The 19,093-nt window shown below is 37.6% G+C and overlaps 2 protein-coding genes across 2 annotated transcripts; both read left to right on the forward strand.

Moving 5' to 3' along the window:
• The first annotated feature begins 456 nt into the window (after window positions 1–456).
• On the forward strand, window positions 457–8,376 carry LOC114518410 (sorting nexin-33-like). Its single transcript, XM_028538400.1, has 17 exons — window positions 457–567; window positions 686–772; window positions 869–943; window positions 2,105–2,337; window positions 2,410–2,509; window positions 4,233–4,358; window positions 4,597–4,711; window positions 4,850–4,983; window positions 5,107–5,210; window positions 5,495–5,598; window positions 6,180–6,257; window positions 6,344–6,420; window positions 6,580–6,669; window positions 7,064–7,120; window positions 7,228–7,285; window positions 7,365–7,456; window positions 7,556–8,376. The coding sequence occupies exons 1-17, from the start codon at window positions 547–549 to the stop codon at window positions 7,601–7,603; spliced, it is 1,599 nt and encodes a 532-aa protein (XP_028394201.1). The 5' UTR covers window positions 457–546; the 3' UTR covers window positions 7,604–8,376.
• Window positions 8,377–8,897: 521 nt separating this feature from the next.
• On the forward strand, window positions 8,898–19,083 carry LOC114518493 (TBC1 domain family member 9B-like). The gene is made up of 27 exons (XM_028538492.1): window positions 8,898–9,013; window positions 9,176–9,287; window positions 10,235–10,289; window positions 10,468–10,545; window positions 10,624–10,716; window positions 11,052–11,138; window positions 11,270–11,403; window positions 11,783–11,848; window positions 12,017–12,093; window positions 12,256–12,312; window positions 12,395–12,475; window positions 12,550–12,682; window positions 13,012–13,119; window positions 13,338–13,432; window positions 13,602–13,739; window positions 13,897–14,005; window positions 14,206–14,300; window positions 14,386–14,480; window positions 14,696–14,842; window positions 14,913–15,024; window positions 15,240–15,300; window positions 15,429–15,608; window positions 15,980–16,096; window positions 16,180–16,278; window positions 16,423–16,593; window positions 16,791–17,600; window positions 17,795–19,083. The coding sequence occupies exons 1-27, from the start codon at window positions 8,970–8,972 to the stop codon at window positions 18,767–18,769; spliced, it is 4,329 nt and encodes a 1,442-aa protein (XP_028394293.1). The 5' UTR covers window positions 8,898–8,969; the 3' UTR covers window positions 18,770–19,083.
• Window positions 19,084–19,093: the final 10 nt, after the last annotated feature.

The following is a 19,093-nucleotide window of genomic DNA, read 5'->3' on the forward strand; positions in this document are numbered from 1 at the left end:
TTAAAACTTGAAAAATTAGCATATATGCCGGATTTATGTAACTCACCTTCACCTTGCGTATTTATTGTAACTTAAAAGCCTCGTTGATTTTATTACTTTGCGTTTCCTTTGCACTTTAAATTTGACGTGAATGTTGGAATGATGTAGTGCCAAAAAACGCACAGATGATATCAGAATAATGTGTATTGGTATGCGTAAAGATTTGCAGCTTTCAACAATACTATAAATATTACTTTAATTGACTTGAGTTATTAGTATTGTTTATTGTTGGCTATAACCAGGGGGGTTGTCATGTAACTGTATTTTGTGTTGTTGTTTATTTAAAGTTTATATGCAGTAGGATTGTAGGAATAAGTTTTGAACTGTTATCGTGACACAGAATTTTGGACAAATCAGCTGATAAGCAAAAAAAAAATAGCGGAATAAACAAATGAATAAAACCTTTCGTTGTTTAAAGTTTATAAATAGAGTGTCCCCCGTGTGCGGTGTGCGTTCTAACCGGAAACCAATAAAATTCCAATCGGAAGTGAAGATCTAAACATTCGTATGCCAAAAATGGCGTCGAAGGTTTGTAAAATCCACCTTCTTTAATCTTGATTTTCGTTGCGAAATACCGCCTCGATTTCGCTTAAATTTTGTGCGCAGAAATAGCAAGACCCATTTAACAAATTTTTGTACTTTCTAGGTAAAGGCCATTTATAGTTTTGAAGGGGTAAGCGAGAACAACGAGCTAACAATTTCCGAAGGAGAGATTCTGACTGTAACTAATCCGGTAAGCTCTTGATATTCGAACTGTTCCAGCTCACCGTTTGCTGAAATTTTTTTCCCTTGGTGAAGAAGGGTTTGAAGTTTGATTTTTTGCATTCAGAACATCGGAGACGGTTGGTGGGAAGGGGTTAATTCCCATGGAGTCAAAGGCTTGTTCCCGACGGCGTATGTTGAGGTAAATTTGCAGATGAAATATAAACATTAAAAATATAAAGTTACATAAAATATGTCTGGATCATCAGTGAAGATGAACTATGCATCAGATAATCAGACTACCCTGGTAGATATGTTGTGCTATGGTACGTCGTGATCATCGATTTATAATTTTCCATCGTTATCTTCAGTTTAAAATATATATAAAACAGAAAAAAAAGAAGAAAAATATTACGTTGATGGTCTAGCTAGGGCAGTTACGAAATACATCATTCTATATTTATTTCCAATCTTTTTAGCTATATTTATTAGCTTTATAGGTTCAATAATTGGCTCCAATACAGGTTGGATATACATGTTCGTCCATGTTTTCCTCCTAGTTTTTAGGCAGAACATTCTACACACAAGTAAATAGTTTCACATATAATCGTACAAATGTACACAAAGAAGTAGACAATGTAAAAAGCATTCCTAATGTTGACACATTTCTAATTTGATATCACTGATAAGGTCAAGTTATTTATTTAAAACATAGTATAGGTTATATATTGGATATATGAGTACAGAATAATAACTGATTTCATGAAATATTTGAAATTTTTACATGCAATTGAATAATAATCATGTAATTACTGCATGATAATTTTTTTAGATGAATCTTTTTTTCATTGTCAAAATATGGAAAATTGGCTAATGTTATGAATTATTGTCTTTGGCACTCAAAATAAAATGCCTGATTTCAGGGCGTCTCATTTTTGAGATAAAACTACATAGTTTCATTATATCAAACAGAATTAAGTGAAGTCATTCAAGCTTAAAAAATATAACAGACTGAGTTGATAGTTCTTCATTGAAAGGTGGTTGGGGTAAAATTGTATGTAGCTAGGATACCCATCCTTGAGGTGTTTTAACAAAAAAACAATCCTTCCTATCATAGGTACATCTATAAATACATAGAAATTAATCAAGTCTTGCATGTAAATATTATGAGTTCAATCTGATATAGTACTTATAGAAACCCTTGCTTTAGGTCTGATATTTCTATGGTGTTGCTGATATTTCTATAGACTAGCTCTCATAGATGTTGGAAATGTACAGTAGTTATGAAGGGGAATGTCCAAGATATGGGGATGCTTAAAGAACTTTGAATTTCTTTCAGTTTAAGTCACATTTGTCATTCTAGCCAATAACAATAAGCAATGCTCCATCGGCTCCACCAGCTGCCGCTCTAACACGTCAGCCCAGCCAGTATAGTTCTGGTAATGATAACGAGGCAGATGATTGGGAGGATGAATGGGATGATGATTATGACCAGCAATCAATAAATTCAGGAGGTCAACCCAATGCCAATGGCGAGGTCCGGCGGAGAGTGTCCTCCGTCGGTCGGAGTGCCACAATTAAAAAGAGTTTTAATAGGTAATAAAATGAAAAAATGACAGAGACAATTGTCTGCCAATCATTGTGTTGATACCAACTTCTTTTGTTTAGGTTTTCCATATTTGTAAAGTCTGGAGGAGAGTCATTCTTACTTGGTGCAACTAATTCTGAAAACAAAACAATCTTGGCAAATGATGTTTCCTTAATTATTGTAAGTTGGTAATTGTAGTTGACTTTAATAATATCATTGAAATTTTGCATGATGAATATATAACTTAATTGAATCATATCAATTTGTAGAAACACCTTGTGTATTTATTATACGTTGTGTTCCTACAAACCCAGTGATTATTTTGTTGTCCTACTGCCCTGGCAATCTCAAATTCACTTTCAAGCAACCAGGGTGCTTGAATATATCTAATTTCCTATCAACCTCTTATCCACCAAGACTGGTCTTATTAGGTTGAAAATTATCCATTTTATCACTTTTTCAACAATCCCTAGGGCTAAGGCAATTCATACATACACAAGTTCACAGATATTAATTGTGATTTGTATTTTGGTATTTACAAGAATTAATCATCCCAGTCAGTTTTTTTAAATTTACCATGCTTTTGTTCACGTTGTCACCGACGAACTAAACACTCCCCCCGTCCGAGCATTGTGAAAATTCCCCCCCAGCTTTTTCCTCTACCGATGTTCCATCACACCCGGCAGAACAACACTCGTTCACAACTCCGGTCGGGTATTTAGACTGGAAACTACGTTTCTTTGGCAGCCAGGTTGCGTTTTTCCTTTTAAATGAAGGCAATCCTTCTAATCGCTTGGCGTTGGCCAAATGAACATTGTCCATTTTCGCTTGTTTTCGTCCTTTGTCCAGCTTAACCTTTTCCTTTTTTGTCCGTCCAATATCCTGCACCAAAACATCGCGATCCGATATATGAATGACAGTTGACCAAATATCATCTCTTTCATCATTCATATCCTCTGTCTTCACTACGGACGAAGACGAAGATTGTCCCATTTTTTAGTTCAGTCTTGTGTCTGATAACTTGGTTCAGTGTTGTGTCTTTTTCGACTACGCTCTAGCGGCAAGTTAGCTAAACAACTTCTCCTCTGTGACAACTTCGACGTCGAAATATCAAGTTTTGATTTTTTTTGGTAAAATAATTCTTTAACGGTTAATCACGCAAGCAAATTGAACGCGCCATTTTCACGAGCTTCTCAAGCGCTCTTTTGGCTTCTTTTCGTTTTTCTCATTTATAAACGATCATTGAAGGACTGGCTCTTAAATAGATAATTTGTAGCATTTTTAATAATTTATATACTTAAGTATCATGGATTCTAAATGTTTAACTTTTTAACTATGTAAACTAGTCTTATTCTAACATGTAATTAGACCTGAAAAGCCCTGAGGGGAGGATCTAAATAAATTTGTATTGTATTTGTATTGTACGTTCAGCACACAAAAACGACAGCATACATATTTGTTATTGTACACGACTTGACAAGACTAAAAAAGTGCAAAAACGAAACCTTCGTACTCGTAGATTGTAATATTTTCATTCCTGTTAATTTTTACTAGCATTATACTATATTGGAGGGCCAACACCATGTGGCATATATAATTTAGAGACAGTTGTACCAAGACTGGATAGCGCTTTCCAACGGATCACCATAAAATTAACCGTGGTTTAGTATAAACTAGATTGAACCTCATTACTTAAAGCTACATTTCTCTTTATTTATTGATATTTCCGTTTTTGAAGTTTTATAAGTGCTTTTCAAGCATTTTTACAACGGTTAAAGAAATCTGTATCCGGTGAATAGCGCTATATCTAATCTTCGTACAACCGCTCATAAGATCATACCACACAAGGAGTCGTGTTCGAAAACAATACAGTTCATTAATTGTATTCTTGTACTTTTTGCAGGAGACAAGCGAGGGTGTGGAATGGGACGAGCTGCGAGATCCTTTCACCTGCGTGGTTACCCAGCCGGAAAAGAAAAGCAAATTTAAGGGAATGAAGCACTTCATTGCCTACAACGTTACACCATCTGTACGTGTGATTCATCGAAAATTGTTTTTCTTATCGCTTCACGCCAACAATTATGCTGCAATAAAGCCATCGCTGTGCAAATATTAAACTCGAATTCTACTATCTATATGTAATATTATTATCTTAGCATCCTCAAAATACCTCCTTAGCAAATAGAAATTACTAAAGTATTCTTACGTATATATTTTTTATCCTGTAGTTGCAGGGTTGAGCAATGCTTTTTCTCTTCTCTTCTCAGTCCACGGGCGTTTCTGTCAGTCGCCGATTCAAGCATTTTGATTGGCTGTACTGTAGATTACTAGAAAAATTCACCTGTTTGTCCATTCCGCCGATTCCTGACAAGCAAATTACAGGTTTGGGCATGCTTGTTTATCTTTGCAAGATACATTACAGTGTTCTACGGTCTTTCGTATCTTGACAACCAGTTCGATTACAAATCAACACAGCTTGGTGTCGGAAATAATGCAGTGTAATGTTTTTTCGCGATATAGGAAAATATGCGGAAGAGTTCATTCAGAAACGACGTGAACAGCTGGAGAGGTGGTTAAACCGGTTGTCTAGACATCCTTTGGTTTCGAAAAGCGAAGTTTTCCAGCATTTTTTATGTTGTAAAGAAACTGAAAAGGTGATTGATTATTTGACAAAGCATGTTTCTGATTGGTCAACTGGGAGAATTGACCAATCAGAAGCATGCTTATAAAGGTCTATATTCTGAGAGGCTTTTATCACATGCGGCTTATATCAATAGGAATGGAAAGCTGGAAAAAGGAAAGCCGAATGCGACAAACTTTGTGGAGCTGCTTTCTTCCTAACTGTGGAAAGTCCAACGACAGCCATATCCATTGATGAGGCGTAAGTTGCATGTAGCTATAACATTGGCCGATTGTATAAAACCGTTGTTTAATAACTTTTACTACGATTAACGCTAACTACTTTTTTATACAACTGGCTTAACTTCGTGATCAAAGCTAACGACAACTACTGTCAAAATAGTGATTAAAAAGTGATTAAGAGTTTTACCTAAGCCAAGCCCCAGAAATTTTAAGCGGGAATAAGCAGTTGCATGCGTTGACATTTGTGATGTTAATTGCCACTCGAAAAGATGCATGTATCTAAACTACTGTCATTTCCTGTAGCGACATGAAGATTGAGGAATTCTCACAGTTTACAAAAACAATGGAACAATGTGTTCATAGATTTAATGAAAGATGTCAGTCGTACGGTGTCAAATATGACGGAGGTACTCGTTTCTCAATAACATTTAAAGAGCATCATATTGTATTTTGTGTTAACACTTGGCGCCAATTGACATCCATTGTGTTGTATTGTATTTTTATTGTTTATTGTTATCGTGTTCTTTTTACGCATGGTATTTACCCGACGTGTTAATAAGGAATTGGAACATCGGGAGGTCACTTCATAAATATTTCCAGTTTTGGATGAAAACTGACTATAGAACAACTACTCAGAAAGTCTTTTACAAAGCAAAACATGCTTTTTTTTATCCAAAGGTTAACATCCATGAAACCCAAAATATAACTTGTATGATGAGTTTTTGATTATATAAGGGTCTATTCAGTATTCACATGATCCAATTTTGTCGGGTCCAATTCACTTCTGATGTATGTTTTATAGTCTGTTGCCTTGCAATGTATGTGGGCAGCAAATCAAGTTAAACCAACGCAGTACTTCCTTTATCGATAACCTGACTTCATTCCATACGTCAGAAGTGTATTGGATCCAACAAAATTGGATTGTTTGAACAAACCTTAAGAAAATCAACGTCCAACTAACTGATTGATTATTATTTTGTTTTTATAGTGTTCAAAAATTCTCATAAAAAGTTCGGCTCATCGTTCACTCATCTCAGTTTAGCATTTGAACAGCATCAGTCTAAATGTAAGTCGGAGATAAAAATATGAACATAAGAATATTATATCACATGTGCTCACGATTCTTACGTGTATATCTTGTTACCTCTATAGATTCACAACCGTTAACACAAGCGATCGCGCACACCGGCAGGACATATGACGAGATTGGGGAAGCCTTTAGTGAGCAGGTTCGGTATCCGGCAGTTAAATTAATTGAGAAAGATTATATGTATATGAATTGGGACAATCTTGCCTAATTTTGGGTTGAACAAAGATTGTATTCGTCGCTTTTTCGCACCCTAATCACGCAAGAGTGAGCTCTAACTAAAATGAAATATTCCTTTTAGCCCAGAGTGGATCTTCTTCGCCTGATGGAAGGGCTCCAAGAATACGCCGGAATTCTCACTACTTTTCCTGAGATAATTAACATTCACAAGGTATGAACTTAATCAGATATTGAATATGATATGGAGAATGGATGGATGAGCTGAAGGATTTCAGTTTTGATTTGGTGGCTAGGGGGAGAGGAGGGGGGGGGGTGGAGGGAATTGACTTCCTATTAGAGGAGCAGCCAAGTAGACAAAAAAATGTATCGCAAGTGGGATCAAAAGATTAATCTTAAGCATGTGCGTCAATGTTTTTGCAGGAGGTATTTAATTGAGGAAAAGGGAAGATGTTTTTAGTATTTTTGTGCGGGAGAGGTGTAAAAGAGGCAAACCGCTGAAGGCACCCTGTCGAATGCACAAACTGGGCCCCATTTCCTGAGTTAATATTCTCGCGCAAATTGAAGGGCAAATCTTAGGAGTTGACTGAACGAACGCTATTTTTCAGTCGACGGTGGAGAAGGTAAAAGACGTGGAAAGAAAAAAAGATGACGAAAAAGTCGAAGTAACTTAATTTGTTCATTTTTGTTAATTTAGTACAGGTTTACGGGATCAAAAAGCCATTAATAGGAGTTAAGTGTAATGGGATGATACTTATTCAATTTTTTTCAGGATGATCTGGTCGAGCAAGTTACAAATCGAGCAAATGTTATAACGAACGTCACGTTATGTAAGCTCAGTTGCTTTTGCTTTGAAAACTGAAATTTGAAGACCTTCATGGATGATTACTTTTATTTTTAATTTTTCAGCTGAAATTAATCTATTCCACAAGCAAAGGGTGGTTGATTATAAGCAAATGATGCAAAGTTTTCTTCGAGAACAAATTAGTTTTTATCAAGGGGTAAGAATACAGCATAAACAATAACTCAACTTTACTTCAAAACTTCATTTTGACTGTCTTTTGTATAAGTGGGACACAAAACAACTTTTATTTGTTTAGATTGTAGACAAACTTCAAGACTCGTTACAAATGTATGACAATGTATAGTCTGAACATCCATCAAACTGCTGGGACAGCGAGCATCGTGTTGTGATCATCGTCCTAGTTATATACCAAACTAGACTTAGAGCATTAACGAAACTGGTTGAAACCATGGGAAATAGCGAATTCAGAAGCTCTATCCCTGCAGAACCATATAAAACGTGAAAAATTGCTCGTTCCAACACTGCCACCATGTTATTTGGTCCTGTAAACGTAATTCGCTGCTCGCTCCGAACTAAATTTCCGGTAGATTCGACTGGTTTGTTCATATGTATGATTGGGGAAAAATTGGACCTACCTTGAAAAACTGTCATTTTCGCGCATGCATTCTCTTCAACAGCCTTCACAAACTAATTTAAAGTAATTGGATATTCCAATGTGCATTGCACTGCTAGCCTGGCTGGTCCTATTGGTTAGTCCTCGCGGGTCCTGCCCAGTTACCCGCATACCCGAATGCATGCACTTGGAGATCGTTTATGAAATCAGATAATCAGAACTCGTTGATTCGGTATTAATAAATTGACAGAAGTGTGTTCCGAGGAAAAAAACGTATAGCAAAAAGAAAAAACATTACTTTAGATATAGTTTCTAATGGATCTATTTCACTGCACAAAAATTGAATGCTTTTATAAGCCTTTATATATATTATATATTATTTAGATTAGAGTAGGAATTAATTCATATTCTGTTATTTCTGTACATATATAGCTTTTAAAAATATTGTTTAGTAAGTTAATTTTAGATAACAATTGATTTTATGTGTCTGTAGCTTACATGTGTTTGGATATACGCTTTTGTTCTCTAAAATAAAACTCACCTGGTACAGATTTCACTGAAGTTGAAAAGGAACTTCATGCTGTTGCTATGCAAAAGTATGAGAATATTTTATTTCCATTACCTCAAACATTATCCAAACAAAAGTCGGCATTTAGAGCCATTTTTCTTATCATAGTAAGAAAACTAGACAACGGAAAATACATCAAACTTTTGCATATTAAGAGTTTGCATTGATCTGGTCAGATTAACAGAATGTAACAGACAAGATTATGACTTATTTGGGGTTCCATGAAAAAAATTGTCTTGTGCTGAGGAAAAATTACTTGAAACCAGCCGTAGATGTCGTGAAAGGTGCCTAATCACGAAGAATAATACGGTAACAATCAGGGCGCTTACATTATAATCTTTGATTATTACTAGTATTATAACATGCCCTGGTACCAATCAATCAATGAAAGGGTCAATACCCGACCCAGACCCCGAGTACGCGCGTGCATATTCAAAACAAACATTGTTCATTTCAATACATTTTTCAGAACAGAAAATGAACATGTTGTATATTTTGGTTTATTTTGGTTTTTGATTGGTAAAAACGATGTGGATTAAGCCAACCGAAGTAATCCTAACTAATGCCTTGTGGTAAGTCTCTAAAAGTCCAGAAACAAACAATGAATAGCCTTAAATTTAGGCTACATTAATGGAAATAGGTCAAAAAAAGAACAGGCAAATTGTAGATACTTTGTTAATTAAATGTTTCGGATTTTAACTGTCTACATTTGAATGTTGCATTTTTATTCGAAGGACCACAGAACAGGCGAACCCGTATTTTAGTTTGCAAAGAAGAAAAGGTCATGGGGACAGTGGGATTACTTCCTTGCTCATAGGAACATTCGATCATGTTTTGGACTCGAAGGTAAGATTTATTAATGTTTTTGACCATTTGAGGTTGTTTGAGCAAGCGGCATCTTGCTGATACGCTCTGACATAGATAGTTATCCAAATACTCATGTAATTCTGCTTTTGATAAAGTGCTTATGGTAGAGAACTAACCACAGCACAGTGTCATCCGAAATCGTAATAATAGGTTTTAAAAACTTGAATTAAAGCTCCCCCACCAGGCTGAACCTCATTCAGTCGGACGAAATTATGTTAATATACGTGATCAATAAATTCTAGCCTTTAGTAAATGACTAACATCCTTGCTGATGTTGCTATTTTACTCTGAATATCTAGAAAGTGTTATTCCTTTTTCAATACAGACAAATGGAAAACCACTTGTGCCATATTTTATTTTAATTTTTAATCTTTCAAGTCTTGTTTGTTGAATGCATTTGTGTGGATTAGTTCTCTATTCATGTTTACTTCATATCCCTTTATTAGCATTAATCATTCATTATTTTCACTTTTTACCTATCAGTGATATATATAGCAAAATATCTCAACCTCAATATTGGCAATGTTTCGTTCATGACATGTTCAAGCATGCAAATCCCTCAGGGACCGCGGAGCAGTTTTTGGTTTGGGGGGGCTAGCGAAGCCGAAAGAGTGAACTCTCGGGGGGGGGGTCCATACTTATCTATTTATATTTTTCTTGTGAACACTTTAATAGAGACATTGTTCACCAACAGGGATAGTGAAAACATAATTATGATTACACAACTTACTTTAAGGAGTTTTTATTCGTATTATTATGGCCATATAAAAATCGCTATAAAGGAATCAAATGTATTTAGGAAATTATTGGGGGGGCTAAAGCCCCCCAGCCCCCCCCCTCCGCGGTCCCTGTCCCTATCCTCTTTTTGAAACCCTACCGTATCCATTAATGATTAAATTTACTGTCTGTTTGTTTGTTTGTTTTAGCCTCCTCCATTCAGAATCCTATTGCAATCAACATCCTCATCAGATGTTATTTTTGGTAAGGATGATGTACAGTATAGCAGTATAACTATCAATGCAAAAAATAATAATTTTACATGTACATTGCATATATAATATTGCCCAAAGAATGATCATCTATACATACAGTATGCTGATTTAATTGCTTATGAATGGAATGGGTAAATAGCAATGTTTGATAACTTTGAACCTTATAGTAATTGCAACTGCTACCAAGAGAAAAGAAATTGATTCAAACTGGAAATGGCTTGAGCAGTATCTTCTTCCAACATTAGGTACAATGAAAGCTTGTTGATATGTTTGTTCATTAATTGGCTTAACTGCTCTAATACTGCACTCATTTGAACTTCCAGAATCATTTGACAATGACAATGATGCAAAAGAATTTGTCCAGGCTAAAATAGAAAGTCTGGTAGCTCAAAATGAAGCAAAACATGGTCCTGAAGGTACTGTAAATACACCTCATTTAATTCCAGGCTTTTTCTTCAAAGCCACTGTACTACTGCATATACATGTGTACCCATTTCCATATCCTTCCAGTCGGCTGTGAAGCCTGTTTTAAAGAAAGGAGGCCAGAACCGGCACATAATGCCAATTTATATACACCCCATGTAGAATCTTATCTGGTATTGTTGAATTGAGGAAACTCTGTGATCTGTGGCTTCCTTTGCCCCTCTGCCCATATAGTATCACAGCACTTCAAAAGAGATCAGCACCTAGTGACTATCCCAATAATATATATAATGCCTGTTCCTGACACTGATCATTTTTACACTTTCAGCCACTCCAGAATCAGCTAAATTCCAATCGGCTTTTGCAAGATTTAAACGACTATTTCACATGCCCAAAGAAGAGAAACTTGTAAATTGTGAGTCTTGTAATGATATTTTAAATAACCCACCAGCCACCCTATGTTTAAATATGCCTTGTTTTGTTTAACATGTTACTTGCTCATGCCAAATGATTGATCATATCAGTAAAGCAATGTTTTACTTTTAGATTATTCATGCAGTTATTGGAAAGGAGTTGTTCCTCGTCAGGGATGGATGTATCTCTCTATAAACCATCTTTGTTTTTACTCATTCCTCTTGGGACGTGAAGCTAGGCTGGTCATTCGCTGGACAGATGTCACTGTAAGTCATTGTTATTTTTACCTTTTCTCCATCTCTGGATCTTCTATTACCATAACTTCTTTAAAATTTATCATGTATGTAAGTTGCGGTCTTTCCTCGCATCAATCATAGTGTAAACAGGCATTAGACAAAACTTCTAGAAGATCTAATGTACTTCACTATGAGAACATTTCTACTTGTTAACTTCACTATAACCACCCTATAACTTTCCCCATTCTTCCTGTCCCATTTCATAGCAATGATTTTCTATTGCCCGCTTATATGCATTCACTCCACCCCTGTCTAAAAAAGAAATTTCTCCTGTATACATTGATGTAAAAATACTTCCATGCAGCGATATATGTATAAAATTGTAAAATCTTATTCTGTAACTACTTAGAAACTTGAAAGAACCAATACTGTTCTTCTTCCTGACGGAATTAAAGTGTGCACTCGTTCTTCTGAGGTATGAAGACGTTTTCTCCTTTAACTTGGATTTATCCATCACTCCAGCTGGTGAATTTATCTCATCATGCAACTCGCATGCGGCTCACTGTTAAGTTTGCCTGTCTAGTGGATTCAGTAGACAACTCTGATTAGACTGAAGAATAGTTTTCTTTTTGCTCGAATGTAGCACAACTTTTCCTTGTTGCTTCACGCGTCTGAGACATTTGCCTTGATGGAACAATTGGCCAACATTGCAATGAGAAGGTATGCTTGGATAGCCGATACTTTACTTCTATATACAGTTGAATTTTTCAATACGGTTTATAGTGATGATGCCCAATTTTTTCGCTCTTTCCACAATGATTTTTTCAATTCATTGAATAGCACTTGTTTTTTTTTAATGTCTTATTTAATATATTTTATCAGATTATTAGCAGAAAAGGGATTTGAGGTCGAATCCATTCTTTCTCCGCCAACAGCAAAGTAAGTTGGTCCGACGTAGTAAGTAAAATACAGGAACAGTGCGGTTTTTTATCAAGGTTTTTTTTGTGTTCGTGATTTTCAGGGAGAGAAAAAAACGAAAGAAAAAGAGTACGTCGATGTTGAAACGTGATCTGGATGCAAGGGCAAGGAGCGAGCATTATCGGTAAGACTTGCAAAGCTTGATAGGATCACTTGTGTATTTGTTCTTGAGATGAAAGTGTTTAATGTTTCTTGCAGCAATTTATTTCGTCTTCCAAGCGAAGAAAAACTGGATGGGGACTGTGAATGCACAATATGGAGTCCTCATTCAAAGTGCGTTATCTGGGGAACTCTCTACTGTTCTCCTAACTTCATGTGCTTCGCAAGTAAGGTAAGGTTTGCAGGGTGTGTGTGACTTTTTACGTGAAGGAGGGGGGGGCGCAATTAGCGCGTAGAAGTCATGGACATGGTAATGAGTTGGACAGCAAACTACCGTCTATCTGGTCAATACTATCGATAGTCCATGATCTACCAAAGCGTGAGCCCCAGCATAAGCATTAGCCGGTTCTTTATAGGATATAGAGTATGTAATTCCTCCAATACATCAGCCACGATGAAAGCCGGCACTATCGCGCTTAACAGTCAGCACTAATTCTTTAAGTTCCTAACTGTTTAGTCATCTCCCAGAGGACGATCTAACCACAATTTCCGTTTTCTTAGATCAGACACCTTGTTAGCGTTGTTATTCCCATGCGAGAGATCACCGTGGTCGAGAAGGCGAATAATCCCACCCTGCCGAACGCCATGCATATTACGACCAAATCGAAGGTAAGATAAGACTGTGAACTTGTCATTTCTGATTTTTTTTGTGTTCAATACTGACATTTTGTAACATTTTGTACATTTTGACACCTTTCCAGAAAATCCGCCTATGCATGTATTGATCAAGTTATATATACTGTATTTAAAGTATAAAAAAGAACATTCTGTATTACGCCTTAAAAGTGGGCACTTGGTGAATATACTTTTTTCTATTTCATCCACAGGCATCGTTTTTGTTCGCAACATTTGCATCTCTCAAAGATCGTGATTACCTGGTCAGGAGGATTTCAGACTTTCTTGCCCGTGTCCCAACGCCAGAGTAAGGAATGTTATGCATTTAACGTAGGCGAGCCCAAGGGCGTCGAATGGGGCGATGAGTGTGTAATTTCCCCCACCCCTAACTGTTTTGAACTATGGCACCCCCGCTTCACAAAGTAACTGATTTGGCTCATTGAACCTGACGTTATACATTTCCGTTGTTTTTCTAGAAATAGTTCCATGAATTTGAAGGCGAAGATGCAATCACCACTGACTAAGATGTTTTCACATCGCTCACCGAGTCAGGTCAATGTCAAGGAACCTGTCAAAGAACACTTGTGGGATCTTCATTTTGCTGAATTTGGCAGGTACTGGTGCAAATTTCCTTCCCTTAACTATATAAAAGCGCCCGAGGGCTTTAGCTACAACTTATCTTTTCATGCATGTACCTTACCGGAGCGTTCATATCATTCTCCAAATGGCCGAATGTTTTGCATGTGTACCAATTTATCGCTTTATTTTCAGGGGCGTGTGCATGTATCGTACCGTTAAAACACACGAACTTGTTTTGAAAGGCATTCCAGATAGTTTACGTGCGGAAATCTGGTTGATTTTCTCTGGCGCCGTTACCGAGGTAAGCCTAGAGATCTTCTTGCAAGTCAAATGATGATGGTGGGATGTATAGGTAGGTTGTACAGCTGTGCGCAGCCCTGTAGAATTTGAACACCAGAATTACTGCTAATTTTATTGCGCTCACCCCCTTAAAAACCGTTGCTGGACCGACCACTGTGTTTACATCATCCTGATCGGAATATTTGTCGCTTGAAATTCCAGATTGCAACACACCCAGGCTATTATCATTCCTTGGTTGAAGAGAGCTCTGGTCAGTTGACCTTGGCCAACGAAGAGATAGAAAGAGATCTGCACAGGTGTTTTATTGGCTTAATAAATATATAAATATATCCTTAAATGTTTCCGCGGGCTAACGTTTAGCAATATTTTCACCTACCGTAGATCTCTACCCGAGCATCCGGCCTTTCAATCAGAAGTTGGCATTGATGCGTTACGTCGAGTTTTGACCGCTTATGCCTGGAGAAATCCGACCATTGGTAAGCCTAAGTACCCCCAGAAAAACTAATGATTTAAAACTAAACAGTATAGATAAGCTAGTTTAGATTTACTTAAATTCATTGAAAGAAATTTTCAATGTCCATTCCTGAATCTGTTAAGAAGAACAGTTTTTAACTGATCGAGCTATATGTACGTACATTATGATTAAATCTTCTTGTCTTGATGTAATTATTTCGCATTACTGTTCCTACAGGATATTGCCAAGCTATGAACATAGTTGCCTCTGTGTTGTTACTGTATTGTAACGAAGAGGAAGCCTTCTGGTTGCTGGTTGCAGTTTGCGAAAGATTGTTACCGGATTATTATAACACCAAGGTCGTTGGTGCTCTGGTTGATCAAGGTAAGGCAAAATTCATGTTCTACCAACCTTATGCAATCGAACTGCGTTAATGTTTGTTTTAAATTTTCAGGTGTTTTCGAAGAGTTAATTCGAGAAAATATCGCGGAACTGTACGATCATTTGAAAGAACTTGGAATCCTGCATATGATATCTTTATCATGGTTCTTAACTCTGTTTCTCAGGTATGGAAGGGTGATTTATATCCTTCGAATCCTTTCTCTATGTTCAGTTTAAACATGCAATAGTCATTCAATGTCGTATATTTGGGAAAACTTAAACTATGAACTACGTAATCAATCCATTTCGACAGTGTTGTTTCTAACCTAGATATACTTGCAAATCTATATTCTGCAAACATCATAAAATTTCCTATAATCGCTTTGTGTACCCGTTTTAGCGTCATTCCCTTTGCAAGTGCAGTGAATGTTGTCGACTGTTTCTTTTATGACGGAGCCAAGGTAAAGATTATTTACAAACCATTGAAAGCTGTATGTAGATCCTATTCGGGTGCTGTCCGAAAACACGAAGACAGGGAAGATGGATAAAGTTGATAAACTAAAAATGTTGTGCGTTTGTTTGATATTAGGTGACATTTCAAGTAGCCTTGGCTATTTTGGATGCCAACAGAAATAGATTGCTCTCCGTAGATGACGATGGCGAAGCGATGACGATACTCAACGAATATTTGGATAATATTACTAACAAAGAATACGATTCACCTTTCAAATCTTCCGCTTCAACTATACGAAGTGGTTCCGCTAGTGGGGTAGGTAATGATAACAGTCGATATATACAAATCAAGACTGTATGTTGATGGGAATGATGAGGATAATGAGGACATTAGGGGAATAATGAGGATGATAAAGACGTTGATGGGAATGATGAGATAATGAGGGTGGATTACGAGAGGGTGAAAAAGACGTTGATGGGAATGATGTGGATAATGAGGAACATTGGGGGAATAATGAGTTACTATGATAAAGACGTGAATGATGGGAATGATGAGGATGATGAGGACATTAGGGAATTAATGAGGGTGAAAAAGATGTTGATGGGTATGATGAGGATAATAAGGGTAGATTACGAGAGTGTAGCGGTGACGATGAGGCCCTTCATCACTTATATTTTATATTTCAGCCATATTCGTCTGTCGATATCTCTCAACTTATCGTGGAGTCCTATCGGAAGTTTGGATTCATCACGTCAGAGCAGATTGAGCGAATGAGAAACACGCAACGATTGAAGGTTGTCCAGGTGGGAATACAGTATGTTAACTTTGAGGATATATTATTGCTAGGACAGTAATAACGTTTTCTATACTGTGATTCTCTTCTCAGGGAATGGAGGACAGCATACGTAAAACTGTTGTTCGTAATGTCGCCGAAGAATCGCTTTTCACTGTCAACGAACTGGATCTTGTCTATCGTTTGTTTAAGGTATTGTCTAGATTTGATCCAAGTTTTGCTTAAAGTGGATTTTGATATGTCCACTCAGTACTGTAACTTGAGATCAGTTCTTTTCTTGAGTGCTTTAGTTCCGGTGCTCACTAAACTCAAGTTCACTGAACTCAAATTTTACAGGATGGTCAATTACAAAGTCGATCATGGGGCGACAACTCGGCTCCCCGCTACGAACTCGACTCCAGTAAACTACAGAGAATTGAATATGAACAATTTAGGATTTTGTTCAAATGTCTCACGAAATGGGGCCGAAATGAAGCCGGTGATAACTTGTCAGCGAGGGCTTTTAGGGTAAGAAAAAGATTTACTATAGGAGCATTGCATTGGTTTCCCAGTTGCTGTTAACAGCGTCTTTTTGAGAGCGTGGCAAGTGTATTGAACGTTTTTTCAATGGCCGCGTTTCTGGCTGGACAAATGACACCGAAAAACAATTGTTTGAAGCATTTATTGTATTTTCAGTTGCTTTCAGCTTTTTATTGTATTTTCAGTTGATTGATCGCGATGCAGATGGCGTTATTAACTTCAAGGAATTCGCCATAACATTGGGTCTGATATGCCGTGGCGACCTACAACAGCGACTCAAATTTATCTACCGTTTGCATCTGCCGCCTGCTTTACCGCTTTCCGAACTGGAGGACGGCAACTCGCCGGACGAGGACGGGGCGCTGGAGAGCTGCAGTGATGTCGATGAAGCCGAGGAATGCGATGAATCTGATGGGATAGACATGCGCAATGGCGCGACTCTTTTGGATCCTCTAGGAGCAGGCGTGGTTGTTATACAAGGTAAGGTAACTAGACAGTCGAGTACTGAATCAGAGCGCTCGGGTCGGAATATTGAAAACCATATCTCAAAATCCGAAAATATATCATCGGGACAATCCTCCTTCGATGATCGTCCAACTGCATTCGAAAATTTGAACTCCGAAAATGCCCCGAATGTTTCCGAAATTGTTACGAATGTTTCAACGAACTGCTCGAAGGATATTCATAATTCTACTGACTGCCTTACGGCGGTTCTCAAAGAAAACACAAAGACGTCCGAAGGTTCGGCGAACGCCTCCGAAGCGTCCTCGGAGATTTGGGATGGTTGTTCAATCGAAAGCGATAATTTGGATTTTGATCTTGTCACCCAAAACGAACTTGTTGGTGAGGACTGTGAAGGGTATTTAAGGGATACAAGAAGTCAGCCAGGAGTATATCATGTTGTGACAAGTCCAGACGCTACGGACGGAGCTGTACGTAGCGAAATCGGACAGGTCTCGGAGGTTAACGGCAGCTGCACTGAAAATATGAATCAAGTAAGTATAGGGAAATATTTTGCTACTGTGAGTGAATATTGATAACGTATTGTGTGTGGTACTTTAAATTCGCCTTAAATATTCCTTATTGCTTCGTTGCGTGAATGAAAAAGTATGTTAATAATTGTTTTATGCTAAGTTTAGACTCTTCAGATCACTATTTGCTAACCTGATGAATGATATTTGTTTTCTAGAAACAGTTTATTAATCTTTGGAAAACATTCTACTCGCTCTTTCGAGAACTTCCCAACGAACAAGAAATGTACAGAGCAATCGCATCGGTCGGCACTTTACTTCTTAATTTGGGCGAACTCACTGCTGGCGAAAATCCGGTCAAAACGAGTATAGGGGCTGCGTCAAACGTGTCAAAACCTGCTGTGGAGAACTCGTCAAACCGGCCTGAAACTATCGAAGGCCCTTTGAGGTCAGAAAATATTTTATCGAATGAAACTAATTCCTCCAATTTGGATGAAAGATCCAACAATTCTAGTCCAGTATCAGACGCTGGAAGTGTTCAACGAAGGCTCTGCGAAGCTTTGGCTGATGCGGCAGAGGATTGCGAACCAGGGAGTCACGGAGCTAATACGAATGATGACGAATTCATCCGAGTAGGGAGCGAAGACAGTTTACTGAGTAGTCCGGAAGTTATTGACTTGGATGATGATTCCAAAAATCAGTGTACTGGGGCCGAACAGTTAACTCGAAAATCCGAAGGTTGTAGGAAGGCCTCGGCTGATTCTGATATTCATACGAACAATTCCGATCATCACACAGAATTTCCCGAATGTAGTACGAAGATGTCCGGTGATTCAATGCAAGATTCCGATAGATCCAAGGAATCAAAAGATCAGTCGAAAAGCGAAGGAACAGTCCCGAATGCCGTACCATGTTCTGGAGATAAAACAGAGAAACTCACGAAAGGTGTCAAGACTAGTAGGCTGTCGTTAGAAGCCTCTGAGGGTATTAAAGCACGAAGGCGGTCCTCGGGGACACTAAATTTGTCGTGGTTTATCACCTTTGAGCAGTTTTTTGCTTCGGTTTTGACAGAACCGTTGTTGGTTGAATATTTTGATGAGCAGACGAATATCGAAGAGATTATCAATACAGTGAAAACTGAAGGAGTTAGGGACTTTGTAAGAGATCCACGTAGGTCCCTCAGTGTGGAGTGATAAAAATATGGGACTTTTTAGGTGACCCAAAGAGGTCCCTTGGTATTGGGTAAAGCAATTGGGTATAACATCAAGTACAGTTCTTTTATGATAGTCTATTTATTCAAATTAATCTTATTTTAAAATCTCTAAGAGCCAATCCAAGTCAAAAAGAGACTGCATGGTAAATTAGTTTTTGTCATCAATCAAAGATGCGATATAAAAGTCCATTTTGCGCCACGAATTTTTACAAAGTCCTTTTATCACGCTATACATGATAGAAATTTTCCCCCGATGAAAAAAGAAAATACGAAGTAGCTGTCAGGTTCGTTCGAGAATGGGTTC

The sequence above is a fragment of the Dendronephthya gigantea genome, unplaced genomic scaffold (assembly GCF_004324835.1).
Source record: "Dendronephthya gigantea isolate DGI-Jeju-01 unplaced genomic scaffold, DenGig_1.0 000010F, whole genome shotgun sequence".
NCBI classification, from domain to species: Eukaryota; Metazoa; Cnidaria; class Anthozoa; order Malacalcyonacea; family Nephtheidae; genus Dendronephthya; species Dendronephthya gigantea.